The sequence below is a fragment of the Neoarius graeffei genome, chromosome 10 (genome assembly GCF_027579695.1).
Source record: "Neoarius graeffei isolate fNeoGra1 chromosome 10, fNeoGra1.pri, whole genome shotgun sequence".
NCBI classification, from domain to species: domain Eukaryota; kingdom Metazoa; phylum Chordata; class Actinopteri; order Siluriformes; family Ariidae; genus Neoarius; species Neoarius graeffei.
Window position 1 is genome coordinate 6,353,960 of NC_083578.1, and position 14,819 is coordinate 6,368,778.

At 42.4% G+C, this 14,819-nt stretch overlaps 1 protein-coding gene across 1 annotated transcript in view; it reads right to left on the bottom strand.

Moving 5' to 3' along the window:
* The window catches only part of glt1d1 (glycosyltransferase 1 domain containing 1), a 71,406-nt gene that overhangs the window by 44,045 nt on the left and 12,542 nt on the right, over nt 1-14,819 (bottom strand). Inside the window, exon 4 of the mRNA XM_060931176.1 lies at nt 6,415-6,466. Within this exon, the coding sequence (XP_060787159.1) occupies nt 6,415-6,466 (52 nt within the window). The remainder of the gene's footprint in view (nt 1-6,414; nt 6,467-14,819) is intronic.

Here is a 14,819-nt window from a genome sequence, read left to right on the forward strand (position 1 = left end):
TACATCTCTAATGCTCTTCTTGTCGCTTCTATTTTAAACATTTTCGCACACTAGCAAAAAAAAAATCCTTTCTGCTGAATTAAATTTAATAGTTTGATTGCAATAATGAAATATTAGCTAATAACTAGCTATTTGTACTCGTCATGGTAACACTCAAACACGCTGACTTGGTAGCAGAAGGTGTGATTAAACTGTCCAATCACTGTGACTTGAGTATACGTCTGTTGTCATAGCAACAATGTCGCTAAGTCACTCTCTTTTTGACGTTCGGATTGAAAACATTTCCGTGCACTGTACTGTATCACTTTAATTAAGCATGTGTATTGACACATAACTGTCATTTGTAGTTGTTGCCATGGCAACATTCCAACATGGAGGCATAAGTAAATTGACCAATAATTGTGATGTTGTAGCTACACTCGACTAGCTATATTAATGTCAATATATGTTTAAATATATTCCCGTGATGTTTGAATGAGATTTTTGTCCACCATGTTACTCTGGTGAATTAAAATTATGGGACTGATTTAAAAAAAAAAAAAGCCTTTCAATTTTTTTTTCAAATGTAGCCTACCTAGGTGGCATCTGTCCAATCATATCGCAACATTAGCCACAGTTTATCATCCACAATTACAATACTGTGCACTGTGAAAATGACGATGCATTATGTAAATAAGCTGTCTTTAAATTACCCACAATTCTCTGCAAATTTCTATTTTTGAAGTTGTGGCAGCAGGGGCGTGGCCAAGCATCAGTTCGTGAATGGAGGGTGGGGTCGGGGAAGGTGAGTGGCCAAGTCGTTACACCTGTTGTCAATTAATGTGTGTGTGTGTGTGTGTGTGTGTTGCAGTGATGGTGGAGCATATAAGGAGGGGGAGAGCAGAGAAGAGGGCCCCAGGACCAGAACACAAGTGTATGTGTGTACGTACATGTGTCCTAGAGTGAGCAAGTGAAGCTGAAAAGCTTAAATAAACGTGTGTGTAAACATTATCTCCCGCCTGCTGTACTTTTATACTCCACCCACATCAGGGGTGTTACAGTGGTGCCGAAACCTGGGAGTACGAAAGGGAGCCAGCCCCATAGAGTCCTTGCCATTCAAGGACCTCATCCATGCCCGTGCTACTGCTCAGCAGAACCAGCATCAAGTGCTGACCACCCTCCGGAAGGAGCAGGAACAACACTTCAAAGCCTTGGTGCTGGCCCAAGAGGAAGATCGCCAGGCGTTCTTGCACCTGCTCGCGTTGGCGGGGTCTTCGACCGCCACCGCAGCGGACCCTCCCCACCTCACCCTTACGAAGATGGGCCTGCATGATGATCCAGAAGCCTTCCTAATGCTCTTTGGGCAAGTGGCCAAAGCACGGGCGTGGCCGGTCAAGCAGTGCACAGCGTGCCTACTTATGCTGTTAACTGGCAAGGTGCAGCTCGCCGTGCAGCAGCTCCCCGCTGACAGCCGGCTTATATACAGTGCTCAGCATAAATGAGTGCACCCCCTTTGAAAAGTAACATTTTAAACAATTATCTCAATGAACACAAACAATTTCCAAAATGTTGACAAGACAAAGTTTAATATAACATCTGTTTAACTTATAACGTGAAAGTAAGGTTAATAATATCACTTAGATTACACATTTTTTCAGTTTTACTCAAATTAGGGTGGTGCAAAAATGAGTACACCCCACAACAAAAACTACTACATCTAGTACTTTGTATGGCCTCCATGATTTTTTAATGACAGCACCAAGTCTTCTAGGCATGGAATGAACAAGTTGGCGACATTTTGCAACATCAATCTTTTTCCATTCTTCAACAACGACCTCTTTTAGTGACTGGATGCTGGATGGAGAGGGATGCTCAACTCGTCTCTTCAGAATTCCCCATAGGTGTTCGATTGGGTTCAGATCAGGAGACGTACTTGGCCACTGAATCACTTTCACCCTGTTCTTCTTCAGAAATCCAACAGTGGCCTTAGATGTGTGTTTAGTCATGTTGGAAAAGTGCACAACGACCAAGGGCACGGAGTGATGGTAGCATCTTCTCTTTCAGTATAGAGCAATACGTCTGTGAATTCATGATGCCATCAATGAAATGCAGCTCCCCGACACCAGCAGCACTCATGCAGCCCCACATAAGGACACTGCCACCACCATGTTTCACTGTAGGCACCATGCAGTTTATGCAGAGATTGCATAAACATGCAGAGACTGCCCCCAATAGAGCATTAGTGTATCATATACCAGTAAGTGTGCAAGGAGATAATATAACGCATTGGTGGATTCTGGCTGTAATCAGACCTCAATCCACCAAAGCCTGGTGCAAGGTGACGCATTGGGCAGAGTACAAGTGGTGAAGGTTCTGTGTGTGCATGGGGATGTTCACAACTACCTATTAATGTCCGTCCACATTCTATCTCAGGGAGAAAAGCATAGAATAAAGGTGGCGGTTAATCCTCATCTCACCCACTCGGTGATTTTGGGGACTGATTGGCCAGGGTTTAAAGAACTGATGGAACACATAGTAAGAGGTGGGCCCTACATTAGTACATCACAGGAAGATCCTGGTGTGGCATTGACTGGGGAAGCTATCACAGAGGAGTAGGAGTGAGTGAGGAGCAGCTCACCCCTCCTCCCTCTCTCGGGGATTCCCTTGAGGATTTCCTGTTGGAGCAGTCGTGAGACGAGACTCTGCATCATATGTTTGACCAAGTGAGAGTAATCAATGGTCAAACTCTCCAGCCGAGCGTGACACCGGCCTTCCCATATTTCGCTATTTTTAAGGACAGATTGTAACAACTGATGTAGGACACTCAAACCGGTGAACAGATAACCCAGTTGTTATCCCAAAGAGCTGTAGGGAACTCGTTTTCCATGCAGCTCATTTTAATCCCATGGCCAGACACTTGGGGCAGGATAAAACACTAGTCCGTATAATGGCCAGGTGGCCCCTTCCCAGGTTCTATTGGCCAGGGATTCATGGGGATGTCCATCAGTGGTGTGCGGCGTGCCACGAATGCCAATTAGTAAGTCTCACAGCCACTGCAAAAGCGCCTTTGCACCCTCTCCCTCTAATCAAGACCCCTTTTGAGAGAATTGGTATGGATCTCGTCTAGCCATTAGATTGGTCAGCACAGGGATATCGCTTTATTTTAGTTCTGGTGGAGTATGCAATGCGATATCCAGAAGCGGTGCCTCTCCACAATATCACAGCACACAGTATTGTGGAAGCGCTCTTCCGTATTATCTCCCAGGTCAGGATTCCGAAGGAAATCCTGACAGACCAAGGCAATACATTTATGTCACGCACACTGCGCCAACTGTATGGGTTACTGGGAATTAAGTCTATCTGCACCAGTGTCTATCACCCACAAATGGATGGCTTAGTGGAATGATTTAATCAGACACTCAAAAACTTAATTCGGAAATTTGTGAGGATGCACGTAATTGGGATAAATGGCTCGACCCCCTGTTATTTGCAGTACAAGAGGTCCTGCAAGCCTCCAAAGGTTTTCACCATTTGAGTTATTATATGGGCGTAAGCCACGTGGTATTTTGGACATGCTACAAGAAAATTGGGAGGAGCAACCTTCACCTAGCAAGAATGAAATTCAGTACATTCTCGGCCTATGTGCAAAACTCCACACCCTCATGCACTTAACCCAGGAGAATTTATGCAGGCACAAGACCGTCAAGTCCAGCTGTACGACAGGGGCACGTGCTTTAGAGAGTTCACACCGGGAGACAAGGTACTCGTATTATTGCCCACGTCAAGCTCCAAATTAATTGTCAAGTGGCAAGGGCCCTTCAAGGTCACACAGCGAGTCGGAGACATCGACTATGAGGTGTGGCGAATGGATGGGGCAGGGCATTGCAAATCTACCACCTCAACCTGTTACAATGTTGGAACGAGGGGGTCCCCGTGGCATTGGCATCAGTAGTTCCAGAGAAGGCGGAGCTGGGGCCGGAGGTAAAAAAGGTAACATCTCAAGCCACTCTGGTCCCTTGTGAAGACCACCTCTCACCGGTATAACTCACGGAGGTGGCCAAGTTGCAGAAGGAATTTTCCGACATGCTCTCGCCCCTTCCTGGGCACACCCACCTCATAGAACACCGCACTTAGACACCCCCAGGGGTGGTGGTGCATAGCCACCCTTACTGCATGCCTGAACACAAAAAAAAGGTGGTTCGGGATGAACTCAAGGCCATGCTCGAAATGGGCATAATCGAGGAGTCCCACAGTGACTGCAGCAGCCCGGTGATCCTGGTTCCCAAGACTGATGGGCCGGTCCGGTTCTGTGGGAACTATAGAAAAGTCAACGCGGTGTCTAAATTTGTCGCATACCCAGTGCCTCACATTGATGAGTTGCTCAATCAGTTAGGCACTGCTCACTTTAATTTGACACTGGATCTAATGAAGGGATATTGGCAGAGCCCCTTGACTCCTCTATCCTGAGAGAAAACGGCCTTTTCCACACCGTTTGGGTCACACCAATTTGTCATGCTTCCGTTTGGGTTATTCGGGGCTCCCGCTACATTCTAGTGGCTCATGGACAAGATCCTCCACCCTCACGCCGCCTGCGCAGAAGTGTACCTCAACGACATCATTATTTATAGCAATGATTGGCCGCAGCACCTGGAACACCTTAAGGCCATCCTAGAGTCGCTGAGGCATGCGGGTCTCACAGCTAACCCGAAAAAGCGTGCAATTGGCTGGGTGGAAGTATGGTATCTGGGTTTCCACTTGGGTTATGGGCAGGTGCGTCCCCAAATTAACAAGACTGCAGTGGATGAAGCAGAGCCAACAGGCTTTCACTAAAGTGAAAGCTGCACTGTGTGGGGGGCCACTTTTACACTCCCCTGACTTCTCTCTCCCTTTTATTTTACAGACGAATGCACCGGACAGAGGGCAGGGGGCCGTTTTGTCCCAGACGGTGGAGGGCGAGGAGCGTCCCATGCTGTACATCAGCTGCAAGCTCTCGATGCATGAAAGCAAGTACAGCACCATCGAAAAGGAGTGTCTGGCCATCAAAAGGGTGGTCCTCGCCCTCTGATACTACCTGTTGGGGTGCCCTTTCACCCTCTGCTCAGACCACGCGCTCCTCCAGTGAGTCCACTGCATGAAGGATGCCAACGTGTGGATCACCCGTTGGTATCTTGCCCTCCAGCTGTGCAGGCCGGATGGCTCCTCGGCCTGAGTCGGGCAGTGGGGGTATGTGGCAGCAGGGGCGTGGCCAAGTGTCAGTTTGTGAATGGAGGGCGGGGTCAGGAAAGGTCGTTTCACCTGTTGTCAATTAGTGTGTGTGTGTGTGTGTTTGTTGCAGTGATGGTGGAGCATAAAAGGAGGGGGAGAGCAGAGAAGAGGGCCCCAGGACCAGAACACGACTGTGTGTGTGTGTGTGTGTGTGTGTGTGTGTGTGTGTGTGTGTGTGTGTGTGTGTGTGTGTGTACGTGCGTGTGTCCTAGAGTGACCAAGTGAAGCTGAAAAGCTTAAATAAATGTGTGTGTAAACATTATCTCCCGCCTGCCGTACTTCTGTACTCCACCCACATCAGGGAAACTGTTACAGAAGTGTTTCGCAAAGCCGCATGAAATCTGTTGCTTTAGCATGAAAAGAAGTGGAAGTATAATCAGGACTAATCTTTGTACGATTCTAAAATCAATATGTTAAAAAATAATAATAAAGCGGCAAGAGCATGATAACGGAAAAATGTTGCTGCTCGGTTGAGATCAAGTGAATCATTTCACACACACACACAAACAGGAAATTGGCTGGATATTATCGGCTCTGGACGCCTGCTGTGTGTGTGTGTGTGTGTCACCGTGAGAGTCTAATCCACCAATAAAATGCTTGTAATTTTGTTTTGAATGCTGATGCATTATTATGGGAAGCTGCTTATCATCCTTATCATCATTTGTAGCCGTTTATATTTACCTCAGTCAGACACATTAGTCCATGTTTCTCTCTCATTCGTTTTTGCACCATTAAAGACCAACGGCGACGGTTTGGTCGATGGTTTGCTTGATAACTGCTTTACTATTATTCACTTCACTTCATTTGTACAGAACAAGAAGACACACACCTTCAATAAATATCACCTTTAATAAATAAAAAATGAAATCACTGACAAATCGCCATGGAATAAGAGGAATACAACACTTCGGGATGTGCTGTTATAGGAAAATAATCACCCGAGTGGTAGTAGGACTGACCGTGTTTCATCACACCAACAGATTATTTTAATATAACATCACAACACAAAGTCTGTTATTCTTCACGTGATTAATCCTGCACGAGACTACAGTATTCACTGTACATCACTGGTTGTTTTTGTTTTGTAGACACGGTGTCAGATCAGAGAGCTTTAACTTGAAATGAACTACATATTCACAAAAAATGTTCTTCTGAACGCCAGCGTCTTACCAAGTAAGTCTCCGCTTTCTGCTTCATCTCCTCTGTGAATGCTACGGCAAACCTTGAAAAGAAAGTGAGAGAGAGATGAAACTGCTGAATCATACATTTCCTTTACATCCCTTGCTTTACTCAAACACTAAAAAAAAAATATATGCACGCAAGTCAACAACACTCAATGAGTTAAAACGTGTAAGAATCGAGTTTATGTTTTGTGATGTGAATAATTTAGGATTCATAAAAATGGCTTCAGAATCAAACCAAAAGCCAATGAATCATGATTCATACTGATTCAGAGTCAGCACATCTATTCACAGTTCTAATCAGATGATTTGGATTGATTCACTGACTTAAAGACAACGACTGACACACATCCATGTTATAATAAGAAACGTTTCTCGTCCTAACAACAATACTATCTACTGTATCTTGCTATAACGTGCAACATTTCATGTTAAAATGTGATAAAATATTGTTAGAATATGAATTGTTTCATGTTATCAGGAGATAAGTACAAATATTTATTACACTGTGCTCAATAACAGTAGAATCTCGCCATGAACAAACTCGAGCATGAAGTAGAACCGAATCAAATCATGTAAATGAGCCACATTTCTCAGTTTATCTGTTCACCATACACCGCTTACTCATTCAAACAGGAGTTTTGCACTCAGAAAATAAAGTATATTGTTATACCTTTAGAGGTACAATGGTTTGTCCCTGGATCAGGACCCTCTAAGGTACTTATTTGTACCCTTTATATACTGGTTGGGAACATGTATGTGCCTTTTTTGGCCCTAAAAAGGAACACATAGTTATCTTGAGGTTCAATAATGAGCCCTAGGGGGTACATTAGTGTAGATTGTACCATGGGGGACAGAAATGGACCCCGACTGTAGCCCCATTTCTGACAGTGTACTTTACAGCCTAACAATATAAATCATAATGTTATAATGTAAAACATATTATGTTAATATTTATATTTAGTTGCTGCCAAAAAGCAGCGCTCCTGATGAGTTTATGAGCAAAAGATTCCCAAGGGCACAAAATCATCCTGAATATTATAATAATAATAATTAAAGCCGCTAGCGGTCTTGACGGGCCCTCGCACGTGTGGGTTCGCAACCCAGGACATTCCAGTATGTGTGTATGCATAAATATTCTTATGACTGTGAGTGTGTGTATGAGTGTGCACAGAATTGTATATGTTACATCATCAGACTCACGATATCCAATATTTTGTAAAGTTGCAATATGTGATGTGTGATTGTAATGCAGTTTAATGAGGTGTAGTGTTTTGTTTTCATCACAGTGGGTTACAAGTCACAAGCCTGAAACTCATGTAGTGACACCACATTTTTAGAACATGCCCAGGCGCGTGACTTGTAACAGTGTGTGTGTGTACATGCAGAGTTTTCATATGTCTGCAACAAAATGCATAATGATGGCAGGTCACTAGGACTACGTTCAGACTGCACCCTGAAACGACCCATATCTGATTTTTTTGCCCATATGCGACCTGTATCCGATTTGTTATTGACAATCTGAACGACACAGATCCGATTTTTTTCACATGCGACCCAGGCCGCTTGGATATGTGGCCCTAATTCCGATGCATATCCGTTATTTTCACATGCGACTGCAGTCTGACCGGACAGGTCGCATTCATGCAACCTACACGTCATCAACAAGAGACAAACGTCACTATTCTGCGTTGGCTAATCCCGCCTCTTTGGTGGAAAACAACAACATTTGTACAGTTTTCAGAATTTAAATAGACTTTTATAGAATTGATCAAGCTAATGGTGGATTTGGTAGGGACCTGGATGTTGATCTGTTAGCCTGATTAAATAAAACAGTTTCTATAACTGGTTTATAACTTAAACCATCCTGTATTACAAGATTATAAGATTGTTCTGGAAATTTCCAGTAATTTGACACCTTCGGTCTCATTAGTCTGCTGCCCACATTAATCAGATTATTGTGTGAGTTCCGCCGCCGCCACAAAAACCACATCGCCAGGTCTCGCCTCATCTCCATGCTTTACTTGCAAACTTGAAGAGTGCGCTTTTTTTTTGTTTACGTATTACGTAGATGTGCTTATTACGTGTCAATTTGCGCATGCGGGACACTTTTGAGTCGTTTTCCGTTCATATTGGAGATCGCATACAAGTCTCATATAATTGGTAATGTGAACGGCCTAACAAAAAAATCGGATTTCACAACAAATCGGATATGGGTCATTTCAGGTTGCAGTCTGAACGTAGTGTATTATTTTGTGTGTGTGTGTGTGTGTGTGTGTGTGTGTGTGTGTCAGAGAGAGAGAGAGAGAGAGAGAGAGAGAGAGAAGGTGTGTGTGTGAAAGAGAGAGTGTGCTCATAGATGTTGCATGTGCATGTGAGTGCGTACTTGTGAGAGAGTGTGTGTATGCATAAATATGCATATGACTGTGAGTGTGTGTATGAGTGTGCACAGAATTGTATTTGTTATATCATCAGACTCACGATATCCAATATTTTGTAAAGTTGCAATATGTGATGTGTGATTGTAATGCAGTTTAATGAGGTGTAGTGTTTTGTTTTCACCACAGTGGGTTACAAGTCACAAGCCTGAAACTCATGTTGTGACACCACATTTTGTTTAGGACTTGCCCAGGAGTGTTATGTTTGTAAAGAGATGAAATGAATCAGAATCATATTACAAGATATCAGATTCAACATTCAGCAATATCTTGGCATATGTTATAATATTTCAACATATTACAACATATCAAAAATCCCTCCACAATTCAACTTCAGCAATATCTTGGCATCATGTTTGCCAAATTTGACATGAATCTGATGAACCGTCTAGGAGGAGTACATTAAAAATGACCATGTGTCATCATCACTCCAAATGGTCTTATGACATCATCACTCCAAAGTTCTACCCGTTCATTTCAATGGGAAATGGAAAAAGGGGCGCTATGAAGTCCCTGGGCCATGCTCAGGGCCAAACGTCTGTGGCTGAGTAGCGGTGACAATGACTGATGTGTGTATCAAATTTCATGAGTTTTCGTGCATGGGAAATGCCTCAAATAAGGCCAAATGCGACAGAAAAATAACTTCGAAAAACAATAGGGTCTTTGTACCGTACGGTGCTCGGGCCCTAATAATAATAATAATACAGCACCATGAATGAACCATCGAATTGTGTCGTGTCGTGTTTTCCACCTCAATAAATCACTGCATGGTCTCGTGACAGTGAGACCAATAATGAGAGACGCATCGCAGTTACAATACACATTTATTCCTTTCTTTGATGCCGCATGCCATGCGCCGGAAACACCACCAGCACATTTTCGGCATTATGGTGTGACTCTGCTGGGTGCCTGGTGGACAGTAGTGAACCAGTGCTTTCACTTTACACCACTACTGTAGAGTTACCATCCAATACTATCGACAAAAGAACTAATCAATATCGATCTGCAGTAGGTTTAGATTATCTAACACTAAGGAAAGATGCTCATAATTGTTATTGGACTATACACTAATTATGTTTCAGGCTTGTAGTACTCGAGTCCAGGACTCATGCCCTAATTTTAAGGACTCGTGCCTTGATTTGGACTTGGACTTGTGCATTAACTGCATTCAGACTTATAAACCGAAGACGAGGACTCTGATTTTTTTCTTTTTTTTTTGTAACATGACATAATAACTTGGCATAAAAAATTTATACTGTATCTGCATTAATTTTTGTACTAATTTTGTGCAAGAGAATGCACATTCACCTGTTCATATGTCATGTTCAGGAACAAACTAACATTAATGGTGCTAAAATGCCTGGAGAGACGCCGCTAGGATTGTCCGCTTTGCTTATACAGACTTCTCATGCAGTGGGAAAAAAATGCACTGCTATGTGTTCCATATGTAGAAGAACTATCGAGGAGACGACGGGGACGACCTCGAACTTCAATCATCATTTGGTAAGACTCCACCCAGAGAAGGAAGTGACATGCTATGTTCATTGCTCTGTTGATAGTGGGCGGGGCTTGCTGAGCGATGAACTAGCTAGTGTTAGCCCTCTCTCATGTTATTTGCCCTGTTGATAGTGGGCGGGGCTTGCTGAGTGATCAACAAGCTTTTTATCTGTAGCCTGCTTACTAAAATGGGGCCGTCAAGCAGTAACGTTAGTCCAACACAGTAGCAGAGATGCTTTCACACCAAGGCAGCAACAGACACCGTCACATGGTGCGGACGGAGTCTTGTTCTTGAACTCAACTTGAAATTTTCTTGAATGACTCAGACTTGAACACTGGGGACTCGAGACTGAACTCGGACTCGAGGTTTAGTGACTCGACTACAACATTGATATGTTTACATGAGTGTGCAGAGTAGGAAATCATTCAGGTAAAAAAGCATACCATGGAAAGATACTGTACACTGCCTGCTATGAAAAAAAGCAACATTTTCATCAATATTTTCTGCAAAATGTGTTCGTAAATAATCCCACGTTATTTTTTAAAGGGGTACCAAATATAATATATACAGTTGCTGATGTGACAAAGTAACGTATTCTTAAGTATTCTATCAAATTTATATACTAGAAAACAACGAAATATCTTGGTAATTGTAAATATAATAGTCGGTACGCTAAACGGCACAAGAGTCGCCATTTTTAAAAGACCGTGACGTCAGCGCTACCCACTGCACTAGGAGAGAAGCGTGTAATCATGGCGTCGGGCGCATCAAATGAAAGCAACAGCTCTGTCGAATCATACGAAGAGATCCCGCAAGACACACTGCAAGCAGGCTATGGCTTAGAAGGGTACCAGTTTGAACCTAGGAGAGGTACTCTCGACTCCGGTGATGAAGAAAGAAGAGAAGAAAGCTCGGATGACGGCGAGGATGAGACTGATGCTGACCATGGGCATGGCAAGCGTGGGGCAGAGCGTATGCATGCAGGTGACACGGCGTGGTGCTCGTGCGGAAAATATAACGTGGAGTTGCTCACGAGTTCAGCAGAATTTATTTGCTGCAATGAGATAGGCGCCACCCGTGGACTTGCGAAATCGTCGCAAGAGGCAGAAACAGGTATTTATTATTTATTATTACACCCGAAAGCAACACACTGTGGCATTGTGCAGCCGATCACTTACAATTCATCCTAATTTCCGATTCACACGTGCTAGTCCCAACCTCAATGAGCCAACACAACTGGGCACATACATACGTCATGAGTGTTACGCAGAGAAAATGAACGTGCATTCTGATTGGATAAAATTAATATCATGGCAGGCTGTTCAAACTGCGGAAATAGTTTGCTCGAGCTACTTTCAAAACACTATAACTTTCCAACCTTAGAACAAAATCTTTTGTAAGTATTGAATAAGGTTCGTTAATGTGTGTTTTATTGTTATATTTACTCTCTATATTGCCCTCTGTTCCCCTTTAAAAAGCAAAGTAAAAATAAGTGCTGGATTAAAAACTCATTTATCTTATTGAAATAAAGATACAAATTTCGTTGTCCGGTGGTCAGGTGTTTATGAGATATGTTGCCTTGCACTTACACTCGGGTTCCCTGTGGTGGCATTTGGATGTCGTTCTTACATACGTATGTCATACGGTCGTAAAAACCATCAAAATCAGGTCGATGCTTTACCATATTCTCTTAAGTATGGAGCTCTGCTATAACAACAATTTATCACATTATAATAAGAGAAACAATATATTGTTATCACAAGAAAAGTTTCTTGTTGTAACGTTAAGTTTGTATGTCATAATAACATGAAAATATCTTGTTAAAATGTAAAACACACCTTGTTATAACAAACTTTTCATGGAATAGCGTATTACGTATCTGTTTTTATTTTCTGGCATGGCAGCAATATGCTTCCACAGACTGGTGTGTAAAAAAAATAAATAAATAAAAATTGTGGAAATAATTTAATATGCTAGCAAGGTGATTTGGCTGTAAAAATAGATATATTTTAAATATTCCTTCCCCAAGTCATCCTCATTCACAATTTAACAGTAGGGAGACGCCAGATTGTGAACAAACTTATCAATACACATATTGATCAGCGGATACTAAATTGAATCATATTGTAGAAGATTCGGTTTATATCAAAATTGTTGCCTGAAGAATCAAAATCATAGTATATATTGTGGAAGCCTGAGGTTTAAACTAGGGCTGCGTACCGGTACTGTACCGTGAAAATTGATTCGGTACAGGTCCAAAATACCGGATCATGAAGTACCGGTACTGTACCGATATAAATTTACACCAAGTATATGCTTATTTTGTGACTGAAGATGCAGGGGCGCAGATAGGATTTTTGAACTGGGGGGGACTGAGCTGTCAGCAAATGATTCCATTTTGTGTATATATATATATATATATATATATATATATATATATATATATATATATATATATAAAATGTATGTATATGTGTGTGTGTGTGTGTGTATGTATATATATATATATATATATATATATATATATATATATATATATATATATATATATATACACACACACACACACACACACACACACAACCGTTCAAAAGTTTGGGGTCACTTTGAAATGTCCTTATTTTTGAAAGAAAAGCACTGTTCTTTTCAATGAAGATCACTTTAAACTAATCAGAAATCCACTCTATACATTGCTAATGTGGTAAATGACTATTCTAGCTGCAAATGTCTGGTTTTTGGTGCAATATCTCCATAGGTGTATAGAGGCCCATTTCCAGCAACTCTCACTCCAGTGTTCTAATGGTACAATGTGTTTGCTCATTGCCTCAGAAGGCTAATGGATGATTAGAAAACCCTTGTACAATCATGTTAGCACAGCTGAAAACAGTTTAGCTCTTTAGAGAAGCTATAAAACTGACCTTCCTTTGAGCAGATTGAGTTTCTGAAGCATCACATTTGTGGGGTCGATTAAATGCTCAAAATGGCCAGAAAAATGTCTCGACTATATTTTCTATTCATTTTACAACTTATGGTGGGAAATAAAAGTGTGACTTTTCATGGAAAACACAAAATTGTCTGGGTGACCCCAAACTTTTGAACGGTAGTGTGTATACATGTTATTTCACCTCCCTCACTGCCATCACCAGGAACTACCTGCAGGCCAGGACAATGATAACATTTTAACATAGCCTATGGAAATCCAAAGTTTACACATTATCATCACGCACTGAAATTGCAAAACTGCAAAACTAGTTTTAAAACCGCTAAGTTCCAACTGTTAACCATAGCGAGAGGCTGGGCTACGTGTGTGTGTGTAAAGTGTAAACCAGTGCATCCTGACTTTCTAACTATGCCTGTGTGTTGCGTGAACGGCAGTCAGTCAACAACTCTTCGCAAAGTTTCCTTATGAAACAATATGCTCGCTGAAATTATGGCAGGGAACGCCAGATTAAACATTAAAACTGCCTTCTGAGCGCTGTATCTACAGGCTGCCACCGAAAGAAGGAGGCTACCAGAAAGGCATCTCTACTCCGTACGATTTTACTTTCACTACGACATTATTTTGAACAGACTATCAAAAAATTGCAAGGTGATATGATAAAGTAAGGCACAGTTTACTTACAACCTTTTTTTTTTTTTGAAAAAACGATGCAATCGTTTTCTGCCTTTTGGCACCCTTCATCATGCCGTGTTGGGGTCCTGAACTAGGAGGCGTTGTCCCTGATATGCCTGTCAAACTTGTGGGTAACCATAGCAACCAAGCTCGAGCTCACAACCTGTGCAGTCTGCGCAGTTGCAACTATGTATACACTGCTGTGCACCTCAATAAACCGAATGGTAATTAGCCTTTTGATTTTTCCGTGAGGTTTGCCTTATGCAAAGAAAGACAGCATAGATGTTTTTTCCTCCCTATAAGTGGGGGGGGCCGAACGAGGTGAATTTAAATCTGGGTGGGACGAATCCCCCCCCCCCATCTACACTCGTGTGAAGATGCGTAAATCCTACCACAAAGACGAAAATTTAGCACTGGAAAAGACGCAAAATGCCACGCTGAAACTTGATATCAGAGCCATCTTTGATCTGAGATCCTCTTGCCACAGTCTCACGAGACATTGCGAGAGCTTGGCTGATCCAGCGTTCTGATTGGTCAAAAAGACTCAAAAGCAGGTCAGCCATTTTTCCTTTGCTGGCATTGGTGGCCTTTGTTGCTTTGTGTAATTTTGCCGCATAAGTTAAAGGCCGCGGACTACGCAGAGTGAATTTGTTTGTCATGCCACGTGGGAAGACCAGTAAGTCTGAGATCACGTAACAAAGCTTTCAGGGGGCCAGAACGCAAGTTGTCTCGCTGTGAGACAACTTATGACTTTTTGTCCCAAGTTAACCAAGTGTGAGACTGAGAGGGTGACTGAGAAGTGAGGTAGAAACCTAGTTATGTTCGGTTTTCTTTGAATAAAGATA